At 48.2% G+C, this 21,841-nt stretch overlaps 1 protein-coding gene across 1 annotated transcript in view; it reads left to right on the top strand.

Moving 5' to 3' along the window:
- Positions 1-21,841, top strand: part of LOC128948761 (CUB and sushi domain-containing protein 2-like) — a 139,232-nt gene that overhangs the window by 66,350 nt on the left and 51,041 nt on the right. The window contains exons 18-29 of the mRNA XM_054293525.1: positions 93-262; positions 2,878-3,034; positions 3,608-3,799; positions 5,894-6,020; positions 10,483-10,685; positions 12,003-12,194; positions 15,401-15,539; positions 16,401-16,588; positions 18,496-18,690; positions 19,440-19,556; positions 20,850-20,963; positions 21,102-21,197. Of these exons, the coding sequence (XP_054149500.1) occupies positions 93-262; positions 2,878-3,034; positions 3,608-3,799; positions 5,894-6,020; positions 10,483-10,685; positions 12,003-12,194; positions 15,401-15,539; positions 16,401-16,588; positions 18,496-18,690; positions 19,440-19,556; positions 20,850-20,963; positions 21,102-21,197 (1,890 nt within the window). The remainder of the gene's footprint in view (positions 1-92; positions 263-2,877; positions 3,035-3,607; positions 3,800-5,893; positions 6,021-10,482; positions 10,686-12,002; positions 12,195-15,400; positions 15,540-16,400; positions 16,589-18,495; positions 18,691-19,439; positions 19,557-20,849; positions 20,964-21,101; positions 21,198-21,841) is intronic.

Genomic DNA, 21,841 nt, shown 5'->3' on the forward strand with positions numbered 1-21,841 from the left:
GCGGCTGTGGCCTTCAGAGGCGCCTCCTGCATGTGTGCTGTGGCCAGCAGACGCGTGGGGTCACTGAAATGTGCCTTTGTGTCTCGCTGCAGCTGAGTGTGGCTCCTCGGTGACGGGCACCCAGGGTGTGCTGCTGTCGCCCAACTACCCCCTGAACTACAACAACAACCACGAGTGCATCTACTCCATCCAGAGCCAGCCTGGCAAGGGCATCCAGCTGAAAGCCAGGACCTTCGAGCTGGAGGCAGGAGATGTCCTCAAGGTAATTCTGGCTCGGGCAGTGGAGAGCAACACCTCTAAATGCTCTAAAATTCTGGTGGGATTAGGTGACCTCTTTGTCATCCCAGTGCCATGGAGGGATTGCCATGGCAGATTTCTCCCAGACCAGCTAAACCTCCGCTCTCACCTCTGGAACTGCACAGGGAAAGCTCCTCCTCCATCAGAAAGGCTCTAAAATTTTGGTGGGATTAGGTGGGAATGATCTCTGTGTCATCCCAGTGCCATGGAGTGATTGCCATGGCAGTTTGCAAGGTCAGATTTCTCCTAGACCAGCTAAACTTCAGCTCTCACCTGTGGAATTGCACAGGGAAAACTCCTCATCCACCAGAAAGGCTCTAAAATTCTCATGGGATTAGGTGGGAGTGACCTGTGTCATCCCAATGCCATGGACTGATTCCATGGCAGTTTGGAAGCTCAGATTTCCCCCAGACCAGCTAAACCTCAGCTCTCACCTGTGGAATTGCGCAGTAAAAACTCCTCATCCATCAGAAAGGCTCTAAAATTTTGGTGGGATTTGGTGGAAGCGACCTCTGTGTCATGCCAGTGATTCCCATGGCAGTTTGGAATGCCAGGTTTCCCCCAGACCAGCTAAACCTCAGCTCTCACCTCTGGAATTGCACAGGGAAAACTCCTCATCCACCAGAAAGGTTCTAAAATTTTGGTGGGATTAGGTGGAAGCGACCTCTGTGTCATCCCAGTGATTCCCATGGCAGTTTGGAAGCCCAAATTTCCCCTATACCAGCTAAAATTCAGCTCTCACCTCTGGAATTGCACAAGAAAAACTCCTCCTCCATCAGAATAGTTAGGGTTTCAGCATTATTTCAGTGCTTTGAAGAATCAAGGCTGGTTTGTCCCCAAAAAAGGGGCTGATTGAAATGCAGAACTCCAGACTCTTCTGAGATTATTCAAGCTCCAGGACTCTGTGGAGAAGGAGACAAATCCAGGCTGAGTTTTTTTTTATATTAACCAAAGGAATGGTTTTGAAGGAGGCATTAATATTGCAAGGATGTGCTGAGCCATCTTCCCAAGAATCCTCTGTCCTCATTGAAGTGTCACACTCCAGGAGAGGCGTAATCCACGTTTCCAGCTCACAAATGACTGGAAAGGGAGAAAGATTTCCTGTTAATGCAAGGAATGTACTCCTTGTCAGAGGAATTACATTTTCTCAGCAGGTTTGTCATCAGCTGCTCATCTGAGGAAAGTTCCTATCGATCTCCACTGGTGAGGAGCTGCTCTTGGTCCTCACAAAAGGAAGAAAAAACCCCCATTTGTGTTTTTCTTAAATCAAGGCTCATCTCTGAGTCAGTCTGGGGGAAAAATGTGGATTTTTTAGCAGCTGCTCCTTGGGAAAGAGAGTTGAGGAGATGCAGCCCAGTGTGCAGAGTAAATTAGGGCTGAGGAGGAGGGTGCAGATCCTCCAGGGTGGAAATGCTGCTCCTCAGGTGGGCAGCACTGTGGAGTTCCATCAAATCAGACTTTTAGTTTGATATCCCTGGATCTCAGCTCACATTGCCTGAAGGATTTGTCCCTGTTTGCACTTGTGGATCCAGGAACCACTCCTGGATCACCTGTAGGACAAATCCTGGAGGGTTGGAGTTGCTTTTCCAGCCTGAAGCTGGAATTCAGAGTGGGTTGGTTCTTTCCTTCCCTTTTCCCTCCAATACTCAGGATCAGCTCAGTGCCAGGAGCAAATTCCTTAATTTGAGGTGACCCCAAATGAGGGCATTTATCAGGAGCTGCTGGTTCTTCCCAAAAAAAAACCCCAAAGGACAAACCCAGGGTGTTGCTGTGAGCAGATCAGGGACTAGGTGGGATGAATTCCTCATCATTTCTCTATTCTGGAGCTCAGTGAAACTGCAGAGAAATCCTGGAATGGTTTGGGTGGGACGGGACCTTAAGGAGATCCTGGAATGGTTTGGGTGGGAAGGGACCTTAAGGAAATCCTGGAATGGTTTGGGTGGGACGGGACCTTAAGGAAATCCTGGAATGGTTTGGGTGGGAAGGGACCTTAAGGAGATCCTGGAATGGTTTGGGTGGGACGGGACCTTAAGGAAATCCTGGAATGGTTTGGGTGGGAAGGGACCTTAAGGAGATCCTGGAATGGTTTGTGTGGGAAGGGACCTTAAGGAGATCCTGGAATGGTTTGGGTGGGAAGGGACCTTAAGGAGATCCTGGAATGGTTTGGGTGGGAAGGGACCTTAAGGAGATCCTGGAATGGTTTGGGTGGGAAGGGACCTTAAGGAAATCCTGGAATGGTTTGGGTGGGAAGGGACCTTAAGGAAATCCTGGAATTGTTTGGGTGGGAAGGGACCTTAAGGAAATCCTGGAATGGTTTGGGTGGGAAGGGACCTTAAGGAAATCCTGGAATTGTTTGGGTGGGAAGGGACCTTAAGGAAATCCTGGAATGGTTTGGGTGGGAAGGGACCTTAAGGATCATCCACGGGCAGGGACACCTTCCACTGTCCCAGGTTGTTCCAAGCCCCATCCAGCCTGGCCTTGGAGACTTCCAGGGATCCAGGAGCAGCCAGAGCCCCTCTGGGCAGTGATGGTTTGATCCCAGGAATGGCTTTTCCAGGCTGGATTTGTTGTCCCTCCTAGGTCTACGATGGCACCAACAGCTCTGCCCGGCTGCTGGGCACCTTCAGCCGCTCGGAGCTGCTGGGCACCAGCATCAACAGCACCTCCAGCTCCATGTGGCTGGAGTTCATCACTGACCCTGCCAACACCAGCAAGGGCTTCGAGCTGCAGTTCTCCAGTGAGTTCCAATCCCACAGGTCAAGGTGTATTTTTGTGGTTTTGTGTTGCACATGAGCAAAGAGTCCTTTCTGGGGTGATCTTGTACCCAAAGTGGAGTTGGAGTGTGGGAGAGCACAGCATCCCAGGATTATTGAGGGTGGGAAAGCCCTCCAAGCCCACCCAGTCCAAGCTGTGCCTGATCCCCAGCTTGTCACTGAGTGCCACATGCAGCTGTTCCTTGGACACCTCCAGGGATGGGCACTCCAAACCTCCCTGGGCAGCCCCTTCCAACCCTTTCCATGCAGAAATTCCTGCTGGTGTCCAACCTGACCTCCCCTGTCACGGGTCAAGGCTGTTTCCTCTTCCCCTGTCCCTGTTCCCTGGGATCTGATCAAACTATTCCTGTCAAGCCTGTAGCGATCCCGAAATCCAGATCAAAACTCCAACATTAATTAAAACCCTTCTGATTTCCGAATGGCCCCTTTGCTCCCCAACAAATCATTGTAAGAAGAAAACCCCACCGTGGCTTTGTGTGAGACCCTCCTGGCTGTGAAATCCCTGCTGCCAACAGCTGCCCTTGCTCCCTGTGCAGGTTTTGAGCTCATCAAGTGCGAGGACCCCGGCGTGCCCCAGTTTGGGTACAAGGTGCACGACGAGGGACACTTTGCTGGCAGCTCAGTGTCCTTCAGCTGTGACCCTGGCTACACCCTGAGAGGCACCAGGGTGCTGGTGTGCCTGACTGGGGAGAGGAGAGCCTGGGACCGGCCCCTGCCGACCTGTGTGGGTGAGACACCTTCTCCTCCTTCTCCTTCTCCTTCTTCTCCTTATTCTCCTCCTCATTCTCCTCCTTATTCTCCTCCTCCTTCTCCTCCTCCTTCTCTTTCTTTTCCTCCTTTTTCTCCTCCTCCTCCTCCTCCTTCTCTTCTCCTCCTCCTTCTCCTTCTCCTCCTTCTCCTCCTTCTCCTCTTTCTCCTCCTTCTCCTCTTTCTCCTCCTTCTCCTCCTCCTCCTCCTCCTCCTCCTTCCCCTTCTCCTTCCTCCTTCTCCAGGAGAGATTTCCTGGCATCCCACACCCTGAACATCCTTGGTCCCTGCTTTGCTGATCCACTGACATGAACTCTGCTGTTAATTGCATCTGCACTAATTGAGTTGTGTGTGGTGAGGGTCCTCGAGATGGAGACACCTCCTGCTCCTCCAGCACTCTCCAGACCGAGATTTGGATCACACACCCTGAACACCCTTGGTCCCACACCCTACCCTACAAAAAATGGTCCTACCCTGACCATTTTTTTGTCCTAGCTTTGCTGATCCATTGACATTAACTCTGCTATTAATTACTCCCATCTACGCTAATTAAGTTGTGGTGAGGATCCTCTGTGAGGCATCTCAAGGTGGAGACACCTCCTGCTCCTCCAAAACCTCCAGGAAATTCTTTCCTTGTGGATTCCATGAAATTATTTCCTTGTGGATTCCATGCCCTGACCACGCTTTGCTGATCCATTGACATTAACTCTGCTGTTAATTGCATCTGCACTAATTAAGTTGTCTGTGGTGAGGGTCCTTGAGATGGAAAAACTTCCTGGAAGTGATTTCCTTGGATCCCACTCCCTGGCCACCTTCTGTCCCTGCTTTGCTCATCCATGTGACATTAACTCTCCTGTTAATTGCATCTGCACTAATTAAGTTGCGGTGAGGCTCCTCTGTGAGGCATCTCAAGATGGAGACACCTCCTGCACCTCCAGGAAATTGGATTCCCCACCCTGACCACCCTTTGCTGATCCATGGACATTAACTCTGCTGTTAATTGCCCATCTCCACTAATTAACGTGGTGAGGCTCCTGTATGAGACAGAGAGCACCTGAAGCAGCTCTAACATGAAACCCTCTGCCCTAAACCCACATTTGACAAGGGATTTTTGCTTCCTTGTGCTGTTCCAGCCTTGTCCTTTCACTCTGGACATGTTGAAGTGAGTGCCACCTCCTGATAGTGACACCAACGTGTGTCCTGTGTGACAGCTCAGAGCCAGTTTTATTTCAGAGCTGCCTGACACCTGATCCCGTCCCCAGACATTTCAATTCCCTTTGCAGAGTTCCCTTTTCACCTGCAGCTCTTCCAAATTCCGCTTTGGGGTTCTGTGTGTTAAATGAATGGGGCTGATTGCTGATTCCCGTCCTGCCATGCCCAGGACATGGGGGAGTTGTTGGACACCGAGTCCCCTGGGAGATCTGCACACCCAGGGATGTGCTCAGCCCCTGGCACTCCGTGTTCCCTCTCCCAGGAGGCAGGGCCAGTCCTTGGCTGGGATTTCAGCCTCATTTATTGATGTAAAAAGATAAATCTCCGCCATTTGTGCGTTTTCTTAACCTTCAGCCTGTTTGCTCTTCGTGTGTTGGATATGAGGCCGTGTCTGAGCGTGTGGAAATTAAAAAGAAATGAAAGAAAACGGAAAAAAATGAAAATTACAGAATTTGAATGGATATGTTATGGAAATTACTCCAAATCCTCACATTCTTTGCAGTTCATTTACAGCGACATTTACAAGTTCTTTGGCTTCTTATCCTTCATTTTCTGATGAATCCAAGCAGAGGAGCAGAGCTCCTTCACCCCCACGTGTGGAGCAGGGAATCAGGATCCTGACAGGCTCTGCTTTTGCTCCCTGGAGATTCAGAAAGGTGCAGGGAAGCTTTGCCAGGTGTTCAGAAATTCAGAATAACTCTGATAACTCAGCTGAATTCAACAATTCCCTTCATCTTTGTAAGCTTTTAGAATCCCTGGAAAAAGCCAGGAATAATCTCTGTTGCAGGGTGAGCTTGTTGCCAAGCAAGAGCCACAGAAAGCCACAAATCTCCTCCCTAACCCCATAAATATTTTTGTTCCAGCTGAGTGTGGAGGGACAATCAGAGGAGAGACCTCGGGACGGATCCTTTCTCCAGGATACCCAACTCCCTACGACCACAACCTCAACTGCATCTGGACCATCGAGGCAGAGCCTGGGTGCACCATTGGGTGAGCTGGGCTCCTGTGGTTTGGCTTCTTTCCCACTTGGAGCTGGTTTTTTCAAAAAAATCCCCACGGATTTCTCGCAGAAACAAAGATCAAAAATTAAATAAAGCAAAGGAGGGAGAAGCTGAGGGACGAGCAGGGAGAAGTCACTGCGTTGGTTCCAGAATCAGGGAATGGTTTAGGATGGGATTGAGGATTTATGGGGTTTATTTCCCAGGTTGCTCAGAGCCCCCAGAGGCATCACTGCTCCTCTGTTTTCAGCCCTGGGTGGTGACACCAGACCATGTCCTGGTCCTGCCCATGGTGTTCCTGAGCTCAGACATCCCAGATGAGCTTTGGTGCCCATGGACAGCTTCCCACCCCTCTCCTTAATGGGATGCATCCAGAATCAAACCCTTTTTTCCACCAGATCAATGAGGAACATCCCAAAAGTGCTGAATGGCCACACAATCCTGGAATGGGGGTGTTGTAGGAAATCACAGGGAATGTCCCAGAATCCAGGGAATTCCTTCTCCCTGATCCTTCACTTCTGCCCCACCACCCCCTGAGTGATGTTTGCCAAACCCTTCAGGGCTGCCCTGGGTGTTCCCAGGGATTCCAGGCTGGCCAAAACCCACAAAAAAACTGGAATATTTGGGCAAGCCAAGCTTTGACTGAGTGGGATTTGAGGGGGAGAAATGCACCTTAAAAGTTCTGAATAACAACAACAATAATAATAATGATGATAATGATAAATAATAGTAGTAGTAGTAGTAGTAATAATAATAATAATAATAATAATAATAATAATAATAGTAGTAGTAATCCTCTCCCATCAGAGTTCCCAGTGCTTCTCAGCCATTCCTGGCTCACCCCAAGCCCATTGCTGTTCCATCCTGAATTCCTTCCCTCTCCATCCCATTTTCTCCTCCCTGCTGCCTCAGCACCCATCCCAGCACAGCCTGGCCCTCAGGGTGAGCTCTGTGCTGCTTTTAGCCCGTGGAGTTCTGCTGGAGGCAGGTTTGGCCTGGTGTTTTCACATTTTTATTTCATGCAGAAATTCCCTCCATTAGCGCTGCCCTTCAGAATGGCTCAATAATGGATGGGCTTGGGTGTGAGCAGAGGAGGAAAAGCACAGCAAAAACAGCTGAATCCCTGCACAGGCAGCTTCCACTCGAAATCTCCTCTATTTTTGTTCTCCTGGAAAAGGTTTTTATAGGACAGAGTAGAGAAGTCCCTTTTTCCCCCCTATCCAAAGGCTGCTTCAGCAACTTTGCTCTTGTAATCCCTAAAAGCATGAGCAGAGGTTTGGGATCAACCAAAGGCTTGGAAGAGGCCAGCAGTGAAAGGAGAAGGTTCTGGAAGGTGTCAGAGCCGCACACACCTGGTGACCCTGCCCTTCCCAGGGATCAGAGCTCCCTCTCCCTGCCCCTTTCATCTCCCAGCCCCAGCAGCAGCACAGCTGATCTCAGGGGAGTGGAGAGAGCACATTCCCAGCAACTTCATTTTTATGGTAATCCATTGGAAAAATAATCCTCTTCACGCATGATACAATTGCATAAAGCTCTCATTTATAACTTACATGAAAATTAATCACCAGAGCTTTTGGAATGAAGCTGTAGCTGCGCAGCACCAGGGGAAGGGCAGGGGGGGTGAGACAGCGAGAAAAATGAGTCTGCACCTCAGAGCCATGAAAGGGAAAGGGCTGCTCTTGCAGAGGGGGCTTGGAGTGCCTTGGTTGGGCTGGGGGTGAGGAGGAAGGTGGAGGAAAAGCAGGAGGTTGTGTGGAAAATGGATGGAAATTCCTTACCCAGCTGGGAGCAGAGGACACAGAGACATGGCAGAGTTGTGGTCAACCCCTGAGCCCAGTGTTGTGAAATTCCACTGATGTTGTTAATTCCCATTTTCATGGGTATTGACAGGTTCCACTTTGCAGAGTTTCATCTAAAAACAGCAGAGAAAATACCCAGAGCTGGAAGGGACCCACAGGGACCAAGGGTTGTTCACACTCAGGGTAGAGCTGGGCTCTCCTCTCTGCTCCTTGCTAAACTGGCAGAGCTTCCCCACTCTCACACTTATATTTACATAAATATAATCTCCCCAGTTTCTAATTTGGTTATTGGTTTTGTTTTGGGTTTGGTTTGGTTTGGGTGTTGATGTTTGGGGTTTTTTGTTTGGTTTCTTTTGTTTTGGTTTGTTGGTTTGGGTTTTTTTTGTTTGTTTTTTTGTTTGTTGGTTTGGGGTTTTTTGGGGTTTTTTGGGGGGTTTTTTTTTGGTGCTTGTTTGTTTGTTTGAGGTTCTTTTTGTTTGGTTTGGTTTGGTTTGGGTTTTTTTGTGGGATTTTTTGTTTGTTTTTTACTGCATTTCCATGCCTATAATTGAGAAATATTTGGGATTGTCAGAGTGCACGAATAAAATTCCTTTCCCCTCAGGAATAAAATTCCTTTCCCTCTGGAATAAAATTCCTTTCCCCTCAGGAATAGAATTCCTTTCCCCTCAGGAATAAAATTCCTTTCCCTCTGGAATAAAATTCCTTTCCCCTCAGGAATAGAATTCCTTTCCCCTCAGGAATAAAATTCCTTTCCCTCTGGAATAAAATTCCTTTCCCCTCAGGAATAGAATTCCTTTCCCCTCAGGAATGGAATTTCTTCTCCTTTCCCCTCATGAATCAAACTCCTTTCCCCTCAAGAATAAAATTCCTTTCCCTCAGGAATAGAATTCCTTTCCCCTCAGGAATACAATTTCTTTTCCCCTCAGGAATAAAACTCCTTTCCCCTCATGAATAAAACTCCTTTCCCCTCCATTGTCTGCTGCAGCAGGGGCTGTGCCTGGTCTCACACCTCAGGCTGAGGGAAAAGCTGAGATGTCAATGTGGAATAGCTGGATTTGCTCCAGAGAACTCCATATCTGATACCCCAGCAGATTCCAGCCTGATCACCTGGATCATCCAGGTGTTCTCCCCCTGAATTTGTTTTTTCTCAGATAAATGGGGTGGTTTAGGCAGCCCTGGAGCTGCTGGTGGCAGTTCCAGGGTGTCCCCCCAGCCCAGCTCAACCCCTGGCAGCCTCCCCCTGATCCCAAGGTCTCCAGGGATGAGTTTTTAGTTTTTCCCAGCAGTTCTGGCTCACTGGGCCCAGTTAAGGCTGGGAACAAACCTAATCACAGCAAGGCAGCCGTGGAGAACAGCTCTGCACCATCCATCCTGATTTTCCTCAGGCCTGGCTTTATTTCTCTTTGCTCAAGGTCTCTGCTTGGGAGATTTATGATTCAGCTCTTTTGGTTTCTCCCAGCTTCTCTGGGCATCATTTTGTTCCTGAGGATTTTGCAGTGGGGCTTTTTTCTTTTTTTTTTTTTTTTTCCTCCCCCTTTTTTTTATGTCTCTCCCCTGATTTATTTATGTTTGCCCCAGATAAATGGGAAAGCAGCCAAGTGAAAGCTTCCCTGTTTGCCTCTGTGGGCTGGCAGGGATTTCAGCACAGCACCTGATGGGTTTATTTTTTACAGAAGTTTTTTTTTCTGTTTCTAGGTTTCTGTCCCCGTTTCACACTGGGGTTGAGTTGCCCATGCTTGGCCTGATTTTGCTGTGCCAGAGGGAAAATGGGGCAGTGACAAACAGGGACAGGGAAATTCCTCCTGTCCAGGTGGGATTGGAGTGCAGGAGTGGATGGGATCAACTCCTGCTCCATCCCCAGGGAATGCTCACATTCCCAAGAGCTCCAGGAGGGTTTGGACAACACCCCCAAGGACAGGGTGGGATTTGGGGATGTCTGAAAAATCCCTTCACCAGGATTTCTTCTCCTGGGAAGCTGAGAAGCCTCAGAGAAAAATGAAAACAATAATTATCTGATTTGCTTCTCCTGTGTTTTGCTGCTTTGGAATGTAATTTAGAGATTGTTTATCCAACAGGTGATTGTTTCATTGGTTTTGTGTGAATTGTTTTAACTTAATAACCAATCACAGTCAGGCTGTGTCAGACTCTGGAAAGAGTCACGAGATTCATTTTTATCCTTTAGCCTTCTGTCTTTATCCTTTCTCTATTCTTTAGTGTAGTTTAGTATAATTTATATAATATATAGAACATAATATTTAGTAGTAATAATAATAATAATAATAATCTATAAGTAATATAATATAAATTATATTATATATATATAATATCAACATATGTAAATATATATAAATAATATCATGTAAATATAATATAATATAATATAATATAATATAATATAATATAATATATAATGTAATATAATATAATATAATAATGATGTAACATAAAATTTAGTATAATTTGTATAATATAATAAAATAATCAATTAGCCTTCTAAAAACATGGAGTCAAATTCAAGACTCAAAAAATACCACAACAAACCTCACTCCAGGCCTGAATTCCAGATGAAACAACACATTCTGTGTGAGCCTGGCTGCCTGAATTTGGCACAAACCACACTCCAGGCCTGAATTTCGGGTGTTTTTTGCCCCTCAGGCTCCATTTCATGGTTTTCCACACCGAGGAGTTCCACGACGTGCTGCGGATCTGGGACGGGCCGGTGGAGAACGGGATCCTGCTGAAGGAGATGAGCGGCTCGGGGCTGCCTGGGGACATCCACAGCACCTTCAACTCCGTCATCCTGCAGTTCAACACCGACTTCTTCACCAGCAAGCAGGGCTTTGCCATCCAGTTCTCAGGTGGGATGGGCAGGGGTTCCTCAAAAACCTGACCAGACCCAGAGGGAAACCCCAACCAAACCTCAGCCCTGCAAACATATTAATTTCAATTATTTAGGGTGATATATTCCAATATTTATGGAATGTTCAGGTTTGTGCAGTTGTTTTGGAGTGATAAAAACAGGGAGTGGTTGGGTGAGTGATGATGTGACTTTGCCTGGACTGAGACACATTGAAACATCTTCCCAAGTTTGGGTTTTCTGTTTTTTCTTTCCATAACTTTCTGTCTAGGGTGTCTTGCTTGGCTGGGGGAACAAGGCAGCATTTTGGGGAGAATTTCTGCTGGGTTTCAGAGCTTTGGGATGACCCAGACAGAGGCAGAGCTTTGTGTTACGCAGCACAGCGGTGCCATCCTGGGGTTTTTTTGCCACATTTGTGTCTCATCCTGCCAGGAAGGACCAGCCTGGGCTGTTAACTTCCTTATCTCCAGCTGCACAGAAAGAGAGGGATTTCCTCTGGCTCTTTCAAGAGCAGCTTTCTCTAAACTGCCTGGCTGTAACAGACTCTCATCAACTTAGCAGGAAATAAGCTCCTGATCTGGAGCTGGGCTTTATTGACTGCTCCTGCTCAAAGCCTTTGTTCAGCAGGTGTGACTAAGCAGCCAGACCTGAGCTCAGACCTGTCCACTTTGGGATCTTGGGACCTTTAATGAGGTGGATAAGCTCACAAAACTCCTATTACTCCAGGATTTTCCCTGCTGGTAAATCCATGTGCTGTTGGCAGACCTTGAGCTCAGGCAGCAGCGAAGCTTTGCCTGTCCCCAGCTCAGGGGACATCTCAGACCTCAAAGAGAGGCAGCAACAAGTCTGGAAAGGAAACAAACACATTTCTGAAAGGTCAGGCTTGATGCTTCACAGATCTTGAGGCTAAATTTCTCTGGCACTCAGGGGAAAGCGTGAAGTGCTGGTGGCTGAGTTGATTTTGCAGCATGTGCCTTGGCACAGAACTCTCCAAAAGCACCGTGGAGGATCAGTGGGTGTCTGGCCTGATGGAGTAAACAGCCATGTGCACAATTCTACATCAAAGCTGCTCCCTGGGTGCTGCTCTTGAACTTGCTGGTCCCCAGAGCCTTTCCCAGCTGGAGTGGCAGATGCTCAGAGCAAAGGGAAAAGCACTTTTTGTGTGTCGGGGAACTTTGTGGGATGCTGAAGGAGGAGGGATGGGGAAACAAGGCATGGCCTGGATGTCTGGGTAAGGACAGAGCCTGAGGGCAGCCAGTGCTGCAGGCCTGGTGTTAAATAAACATTGATATTCAGGAGTGCTTTTAATTCCCTGCAGTGTCCACAGCCACATCCTGCAACGACCCAGGAATCCCCCAGAACGGGAGCCGGAGCGGGGACAGCCGGGAGGCCGGGGACTCCATCACCTTCCAGTGCAACCCCGGCTACAGCCTGCAAGGGGAGGCCCAGATCACCTGTGTGCAGATCCAGAACAGGTTCTTCTGGCAGCCTGACCCTCCCACCTGCACAGGTACACAAGGAAACAGACACAGATCTGTGACCTGAATCCATGGACACAAGGCCATGTCCTGGCACACGAACATAGATCCACGACCTGAATCCATGGACAGATCCATGTCCTGAATCCATGGACACAGGGCCATGTTCTGGGCCCAGGGACACAGATCCCTGTCCTGAATCCATGGACACAGATCCCTGTTCTGAGCCCATGGATGCAGATGCATGTTCTAAACCCATGGATGCAGATCTGTGACCTGGATCCATGGACACAGATCCATGATCTGAGCCCAGGGATGCAGATCCATTATCTGAGCACATGGACACAGATCTGTCATCTGAATCCATGGACACAGATCCATGATCTGTGCCCATGGATGCAGATCCATGTCCTGGGCACATGGACATAGATCCCTGTGCTTAATCTGTGGACACAGATGCTTGTTTTAACTCCGTGGACACAGATCCCTGTCTTGAGCCCATGGATACAGATCCATGTTTTAAACCCATGGACACAGATCCATGACCTGAATCCATGGACACAGATCCACGTCCTGAATTCATGGACACAAATCCATGTCCTGAACCCATATACACAGGTCCATGTTCTGAGCCCAGGGACACAGGTCCATGTTCTAAACCAATGGACACAGATCCACATCCTGAATTCATGGACACAGATCCATCCTGAACCCTGTTATAAAATTTCACTCCACACATCTTAAAAAATCAAGAAATATTTTTAAAAAAATATCCTTCAGGTCTCCACAGCTGTGATTAAAAATGCTGATTTTCTAATACTTCAAATTGTACTTCAAATTATACTTCAATTGTTTATAGTTTTTTTCCCAGCCAATTTTAATATGAAGTGACAAAGGATTTGGAGGAATAATCAGTGAAATATCAGTAACTGGGGGAGAGGCAGCCTAGTTGGAGCTAAACTGGGAAAACTCAGTGTTAAATTTAGGGCTGACTGGGGGTATTTAGCATTTCAGATGCGTTTTCCCCTCTTTGTGGCACCACTGTGAAACAATCCAGGCTGGGAGAGCCCCGGGAGGTTTGGGCCATTTGAAGTCTGCATCCCTCCCAGTCCCAGGCACCACTGGCTGGGTCCAGCTCCTGCTTCAAACCCTTTGGAGACTCTGGGTGGGATTTTCAAAGGAATCCGAGGGTGTTGAACACTTGTCTCCCTCAGGCTTTTCAAAAATGAGTCCTTAGATTTCAGTTTCTGCAGAGTTTTCCCCTGACGTTACAGTATGGGAGGGGAAGGCACCCTTGGGGTTAAAATTGGGATGAATGGGCACAGAAGAGATGCTGGTGTGTTCTTCCAAGGCATTTTTGGGGGGACTTTCAGCCAAATTTTCCATATCTGTACTGTGATTTCAGTAGAAGGATAACATTTCTCCATTTTTGGACTTGAAAAAGCTCTCTAACAGGTACTATGGCATTTCTAGACCAGCCCCACTGGGGTTTACCTGATATTTTTCCTGATATTTTTCTTTATCAAAGCTCACAGGACAATCCCACATGCTCACTCCTTCATGGAAAATGTTTCCAAGATTTATCCCATCATTTTTATCCCATCCCAGCTCATTTCCCACTCTGTAGCTGCTCTCAGACCTCCCCACAGGCTGTGCTCTCCCTGCTCTCATTCCATCCCAAATGTGGGAAGTTTGGTGGTTTCTCCAAGGTATTTTTGGGGGACTTTCAGCCAAATTTTCCATATCTGTGCTGTGGTTTCCTGGTGTGTCCCAGAAGGATGACATTTCTCCATTTTTGGACTTGAAAAAGCTCTCTAATCCCTACTATGGCATTTCTAGACAAGCCCCACTGGGTTTTACCTGATACTTTTCTTTATCAAATTCCACATGCTCATTCCTTCATGGAAAATGTTTCCAAGATTTATCCCATCATTTTTATCCCATCCCAGTTCATTTCCCACTCTTTATCTGCTCTCAGACCCCCTTCCTTTCACCCCAAATACGTGAGGGCCGATCTGGGAAACCTCCGAGCCCTCACAAAGAGCCTGCATAATAAAAAACTGACAGGAAAAATATCAGTCATGTTTTGCCACGGTGAGAAACACGAGCAGGCACTTTGAGCCTTAAAAAAGCAATAATTGATTTTTCAATCAGCTTGGCATTTAATGTGCTGGGAAGTGGAGTAAACACGACAGAGCCATTTAGGCCCAGACGTGTTTTCACCTCGTTACGGGCGAGCAGGCCTTGACAGGGACTTCCATAAATGCAGCAGGAAAGTGGAATTTCTCCCTCTCTCTCCCTCCTGGCTCTTCACTTATGGATTTTAGGAAGGTCCTGGTGGCATCCAGAGATCTCTTTGAGGTGTTTGACAGAGCCCTCACCTGGCAGAGCCACCACAACCTCATGTCCTACATGAGCCTCAGGGTCACTTCCCACTAAAATGCCCCACAAGGATTCTGTGCTGTCTCAATCCCCTCTGTCTATCACATCTCCTTTATTTTATTCCATTCCTGCTTCCCATTTGGTGCTTTGGAAGTCTGCGTGCTCTAAATTGTGAAAAACGCCAATCACTTGTTTTTGAAATTTTAAAAGTTTAATAGTAATAAAATGGTTATAAAAATAGTAATACAATTAGAATTAATTAACATTAATTCTATTCTATATAATAATTATTAATATTAATTAATAATAATTTGGACAAATTGAATTAGGAGAATATGAGACAATAAATACAAAGAGTTACAGACGGTCCGGGGACCTTTTCTGGGCAGCATGAGCCTGAAAAAGGACACAGTTAACAAACGATTAACCGTTAAAAAAAATAACCTGTTGCATATTCAAACACCTCATACATGATGCATAAATTCCATTCAAATACAGGATTCTGTCTGGGCAGTGTCAGCTTCTTCCTCTGAATCCTAACAGCACCTTTGAGGTGGGAAGAAGTTAGTTTCTTTTGATAAGAGGGCAATAAATTCTTTTTTTCTGAAAGATTTAGGTGTCCTGTGGCTGCTATCTCAATGCGAGTCCTTTCTTTAAAAAAGTATCCTACATAGCATAGTTTCTATTTTAACATTTTGTTATAACCTAAAACTATATTTAACACACTACTTAAGAGGATTAATCCAGCATTACTTCCTAACACAACACATATAACATTCATTTGAATATTTGCAAAAAGCCGATCATAAAATACGCATTTTTCACAAGAGGCTCACCCTTGGTGGTTTTCCTGCAGCTCCGTGTGGCGGGATCCTGACGGGCCCGGCTGGGGTGATCCTGTCCCCACAGTACCCAGAGCCATATCCCCCAGGGAAGGAGTGTGACTGGAAGCTGACAGTGTCCCCTGACTATGTCATTGCCCTGGTGTTCAGCGTGTGAGTACACAAGGGTTTGGTGCCATAGCCTTGGGGAGGGGACGCATGGTTTGGTGCCATGGCCACAGAGAGGGGAGGGAGGATCTGGGTGTGGATGTCTGAACTTTGGGAAGGAATCTGATGGAGCTGTCCCATGTCCCTGGATAATCTGTTCCCAGACATTTTTTGGGGAGGAGATCCTCTTATTCCAGCTGCAGTTCCTCTTTGATAGACAGAACATTGTCACATATTTTCTGGAAAAATCCAAAAATCCCTTTGGCCGGGATTCTTCTGAGAAGAATCAGAGAAAAAGGAAAACAATTCTTATCTGATTTGCTTCTCCTGTGTTTTGCTCACATGTGGAATGTGTTTGGAAATTGTTTACACACAGGTGATTGTTTCATTGGATTCTGCTGTGAGTTGTTTTCACTCTTTGGCCAATTAGGGCCAAACTGTGTCAGGACTCTGGAGAGAGTCACGAGTTTTCATTATTATCTCTTTAACCTTCTATATTCTTTAGTGTAGTTTAGTTTGCATTCTTTAATATAATACAGTATCATAAAATAATAAATCAGCCTTCTGAGAACATGGAGTCAGATTCATCATTCCTTCCACCCCAGAAATAAATAGAACATGATGTGGCACAGCCCAGGAATCCCTGCAGCAGCTGCAGCTCTGAGACCAACCCCATCCCAACCCCTTGACTCCATCCCTACTCCTGGATCCCTCAGACATGGATAGAGGCAGGAATTTCCTCTGCCTGGCAGGATTTTGGAGCAGGAGCAGCCAGTCCCTGCCCCGGGTTTCCACATCCCAGAACATCAACGCGGAATTCTCCACTAATATGTCCTGACCCCAAGCTCTCCTCCTTTGCTTTTGCAGCTTCAGCCTGGAGCCTGGCTACGATTTCCTGCACATCTACGATGGGCCTGACTCCCTGAGCCCTCTGATTGGGAGTTTTTATGGCTCCCAGCTGCCAGAGAGGATCGAGAGCAGCAGCAACAGCCTTTTCCTGGCGTTCCGGAGCGACGCCTCCGTCAGCAACGCTGGCTTCGTCATCGAGTACACAGGTGAGGGCTGGGGGCTCAGCAGCTACCTGGGGCTTTCCCTCTGCTTATTCCCACATTATTCCACTTGTTGGAACAACTGGAGAGGCTCTAGGTGCTGTGGAAAACTCCTTCCAAGGGGAATTATTGTGTTTTGGCATCCCCAAAGCAGAGGGTGGAGAAAGGGAGGTGAAGAGGAGTGGAGTGAAACTGGAAAAGTGGTGCTCAAAAGTGTCCAAAATTTGTGCATCAAGACCCCACCAGCAGCTACCTGGGGCTTTCCCTCTACTTATTCCCAGATTATTCCACCTCTTTGGAACAAGGCTCTAGATGCTGTGGAAAGCTCCTTCCAGGGGGAATTCTGGTGTTTTGGCATCCCCAAAGCAGAGGGTGGAGAAAGGGAGGTGAAGAGGAAAGGAGTGAAACAGGAAAAGAGAAAAAGTGGTGCTCAAAGTGTCCCAAATTTGTACATCAAGACCCCACAGAGCCAGGAGAACCCAAGATTTCAGGATTTAAAGGTTGAGGATACAAATGTGTGATGAGCAGTGGGGGTTGACCAATCTGTGGCTTCCAAAACAGGGAATTGATGCTCTGAGGAAAAAGAAAATCCCATCTTTTTGTGCCCCATTCATTTGGATCTCCTGGTGCAGCTGCTGTGGACAGGAAACCATGGGATCACCTGATTTTTCATGCAGAGAAGCAAAAGCAAAACCTGTGGGCTTTACAGTTTCCTGTTTCTCCTTTCCACACCTTCCCCAAAATCTGAGAGCCCCTGATTTAATGCTTAAGCACACTTGAATTGTTCCCAGAGCCACTGCTCTCAGAAAAGCCCTTGTCTTTAATGAGCAATTTCCAAATGACAAAAGAGCAGGATTAATCAAAGCCTCTAATTATATTGCAGGCAGGGAAAAAAATTAAAGAAAAGAAAACCCCCCCAAAAAAAAGCTGTTAGAAGAAGGAAAAAAATATCTAAGTCCTGACAGCTCTGTAGTGTTCTCTGGAGTTTTTATGTGGAAATGGGATTTTAAACTCTGCAGGAAGAGAATTTTTCACTATCTACCTGCCAGGAGGGTGGAGCAAGGTGGGGTTTGGCCTCTGCACCCAGGGAACAGGGACAGGATGAGAGGGAGCAGCCTGAAGTTGTGCTATGGGAGGCTCAGGTTGGACATGAGCAGGAACTTCTGCATGGAAAAGGTGCCAGGCCTTGGAAAGGGTGGAATCCCCACCCCTGGAGGTGTCCAAGGAATAAATGAAAGAATCCCAGACTGGTTTGGGTTGGAAAGGACTTTAAAACCCATCCATGGGCAGGAACAATCCCACCATCCCAGATTGCTCCCAGTTCCATCCAGCCTGGCCTTGGACACTTCAGGGATGGGGAATCCAGGATTTCTCTGTGCCAGATGGAGATTCCTCCCCATCTCAAATATGATTTGTCCTTGTGGCTGGTGACAGGGTGGGGATGGGTCGCAGCTTGGACTCGATGGTCCTGAAGGGAATTTCCAGCCTCAGCGATCCTGGGGTTGTGTGAAATCAGAGTTTTGATTTGGCTTATGGTCCTTCAAGACCCCACTGAACCCAGGGGAACCCAGGATTTCAGGATTTAAAGGCTGAGGGTACAAATGTGTGATGGGCAGAGGGGGTTCCCCAGTCTGTGGTTCCCAAAACAGGGAGTTTGGATTTTGGGTGCCTGGGTGGGAACTGGAGCCTCCCTTCTCCCAGAATCCAAACCAAATCCCAAATCCACACCCTGCAAATGGTGCCAGTCCTTGTGAAAATCCCACACATTCTCAGGTGAAAAAAATCCTAAAAAAAATCCCATTGCACTTATCAAAGCAGCAGAGGAGCTGCGCCCGAGGAATAAAAATCCTAGGAAATTTGGTTTTTAACATTTTTTTAATATGTTTTTTAAAATTTTATCTCTTTCCCTGCAGAGAACCCCCGGGAGTCCTGCTTTGACCCAGGCTCCATCAAGAATGGCACCAGGGTGGGCACAGACCTGAAGCTGGGCTCCACCATCACCTTCTACTGTGATGGGGGCTACGACATCGAGGGGGGCCCCACCCTCACCTGTGTGATGGGAGGGGATGGGAAACCCACCTGGAACAAGCCACGCCCCACCTGTACAGGTAAATCCCACGGGAAGGGGCTGGGGGGAGGATCTGCCCAGAGCTGGACCCCTCAATGCATCCTCCATGGAAAAATGGGGGTTAATTCACAGGGGTTTTCTCAGTTTTTCTATAATTTTTTAGGGGTTTTACCAGGAATTAGATTTCATTGTTTTTCAGGGGTTTAACAGCTCTTTTTTTAAAGGAAGAGCTGATTTTGGGGAGTTTTCTTGAGGGTTTTCTTGGAGACAGACAGGAAACTGGACATGACTGATTCAGTGCCTGGCACAGGACAGGAGTCAGGAATCCTCTTAAACCTTGGCTAAACCTGATCCTTGCCAATCCAAACCCTCAGTCTTGGGTGTTGCTGAGCAGGGACAGAGCTCAGTGACAAAACAAGGGGTTTTTCCTTAGGGTTTATCTGTGGTTATTTTATTTTCTTTTCTGACTTCATGGTTTGCAGTCAGATTTGAGCTGAGAAGGGGATCAAGAGGCAGCTGGTGGGGGGAAGGAGTGAAATCCCTAATTTGGGAAGGCTGTGGCAGGAAAAACTGAGGAAAGGTGGCAAAAGGAGCTCATCCCCAGCTGTGAGTGGGGAACAGAGCAAATCCCACATTAGTTAGTGGTTTGATAATTCCAGCACAAACTCAGGGTGGGATAAACCTGATTTTTCCAATGAGAACTTTCAGGCAGCAGCACCTGGAGCAGGGGATGGTGGCTGGGGACATTTCCAGGCTCCAGGGATGCTCCATGATCCTTTTCCCTTGCAGCTCCCTGTGGCGGGCAGTACACAGGCTCAGATGGAGTCGTCCTGTCCCCAAATTATCCCCAAAACTACACCAGTGGCCATGTGTGCCTGTACTCCATCGTCGTGCCCAAGGACTATGGTACCATGCTTGGAATTTTTATGGGATTCTCTTCTTATTTGCTGGGTTTTTAATGATAATTTTTCTAAGTTCATCCAGAACTGGAGATAAGGAAGATGGGAGAGGAGGTAGCAGGAGAGGTAGCAGGAGGTGCTGTTGGGTGCTCTTTGTGCTGGAGTCAGAGAAAATTCTGGATTTGTCCAATTTTGTCCATTGCAGCTAATCAATAATTATAATTCCTCAGTGGAATTCTGCGCCTCGTGTTCCCTAGGCAGGGAAAGGGTAATGAGCCACAGGAAATTCCCAGTGGGCTGGGAATCAGTGGGAAAATGTTGAGTTAATGAAGCCAGGGGAGTCTGGTGCTGCCTCTGGAATTTGGGGATAAATAAAAGGCTCCCATTTTTCCAGGCTGTCACTCCCTGCCTGGAATAAAGGCAGCTGAAACGCAGGACAGAGGTTGTGCTGGGAAAAGAAATCCCAGTTTGGAATGTTGGGAATCCTGGGGGGTCAGGGCTTGGACTGGACGGTCCTTGGGGTCTGGTTCAGCTCAGGGGATTCTCTGAGTCCATGAAAATGCCTTGGCCCCAGAGGCTGGGTGTGGAGGGCGGTGTAGGGACAGCAATGGGGTGGCAATGGGATGACAGTGGGGACAGCACTGGGATTGAGTGAGGATGATGGTGTAATGACACTGGGGACAGAAGTGTGGTGGCACTAGGGACAACAGTGGGACAGTAGTATGGTGACATTGGGGACAGCAGCATGGTGATACTGGGGACAGCAGTGGGATGGCAGTGTGGTGACATTGGGGACAGCAATATGGGGATGCCAGTGTGGCGGCACTGGGAACAGCAGTGTGGTGGCACTGGGGACAGCAGAGGGATGACACTGGGGACAGCAATATGGGGACGCCAGTGTGGTGGCACTGGGAACAGCAGTGTGGTGGCACTGGGGACAGCAGTGGGATGACACTGGGGACAGCAATATGGGGACGCCAGTGTGGTGGCACTGGAGACAGCAGCGTGGTGATGCTGGGGACAGCAGTGTGGTGACACTGGGGACAGCAGCGTGGTGATGCTGGGGACAGCAGTGTGGTGGCACTGAGGACAGCAGTGGGATGGCAGTGTGATGACACTGGGGACAGCAGCGTGGTGATGCTGGGGACAGCAGTGGGACAGCAGTGTGATGACATTGGGCACAGCAGTGTGATGGCCATGGGGACAGCAGCATGGTGGCACTGGGGACAGCAGTGGGATGGCAGTGTGGTGGCACTGGGGACAGCAGTGGCCGGTGCCAGCCCTGTCCCTGTCCCCACAGTGCTCTTCGGGCAGTTTGCCTTTTTCCAGACGGCGCTCAATGACGTGGTGGAGGTGCACGATGGCCCCACGGAGCACTCACGGCTGCTCAGCTCCCTCTCAGGCTCTCACTCAGGTAGGGAGCTGCTCCCTATCCCCTGTCCCTGTCCCTGCTGGAGACAGCAGCTTTGTCACAGCTGTCACCCAACACCCACTCTCTGTGGCTCATTCCTCCACCTCTGTGTCTCTCCTGTTTTCCCTCCTCCCCATCCAGGGGAATCTTTGCCATTGGCCACCACCAACCAGATCCTCATCAAATTCAGCTCCAAGGGTCAATCCACAGCCAAAGGCTTTCATTTCGTCTACCAAGGTGAGTTCAGGTGTGTTCTGGAAGTGTCCTCGGGTCGCTCCCAGGGGTGTCCTGAGTGTCCTGAGCTGCTTTTGGTGTCTGGGGGTTCTGAGCAGGGAATATCACAGGGAATTAGGATTCCTTTGGGAGCAGAGCTCTGGCAGGGCTGCTCTGGGTGCTTTGTATTCTGCCCTTTCATTCCCACTCAGCCTGAACCCTGCACATCCCAGGATTACCATCAGCCCCATCCCAGCGTCGTGCCCGGAGTCACACAGGGAATTTGGAGATTTATCTCCCAGCAATTCTCCCCAGTGGCATTTTTAGCACTTTCGCTGGGTGCAAGCAGCTGAAATCTCGTCTGGCAGCTCGGAAATCCTCCCTGTGTGCGTGTCACAGGCTCGGGGCTGTCACACTGCTGCCCCTTGATCCTTTCAGTAACAGCTTTGTGCTGCGCTGGGCGAGAACAACTCGGGGATTTTATGGGAGTAAATAGCAAATGATGCATGGAACAGTGGGAAAGCAGAAGGGATTTCTCACCCACGTGCTCCCTGGAGTTATCTGTGGGAACATCCAGGCTTGTGCTGCAAAGAGGGGACAGACACTGGCACGACCTGACCTGAGCCTTCTGCAGGGGTGAAGCAAAGCATGGTTTGGATTTTGGAGTA

Source organism: Melozone crissalis, unplaced genomic scaffold (assembly GCF_028551555.1).
Source record: "Melozone crissalis strain CALT ecotype California unplaced genomic scaffold, PUWL_Pcris_2 ptg000156l_1, whole genome shotgun sequence".
Lineage (NCBI taxonomy): Eukaryota > Metazoa > Chordata > Aves > Passeriformes > Passerellidae > Melozone > Melozone crissalis.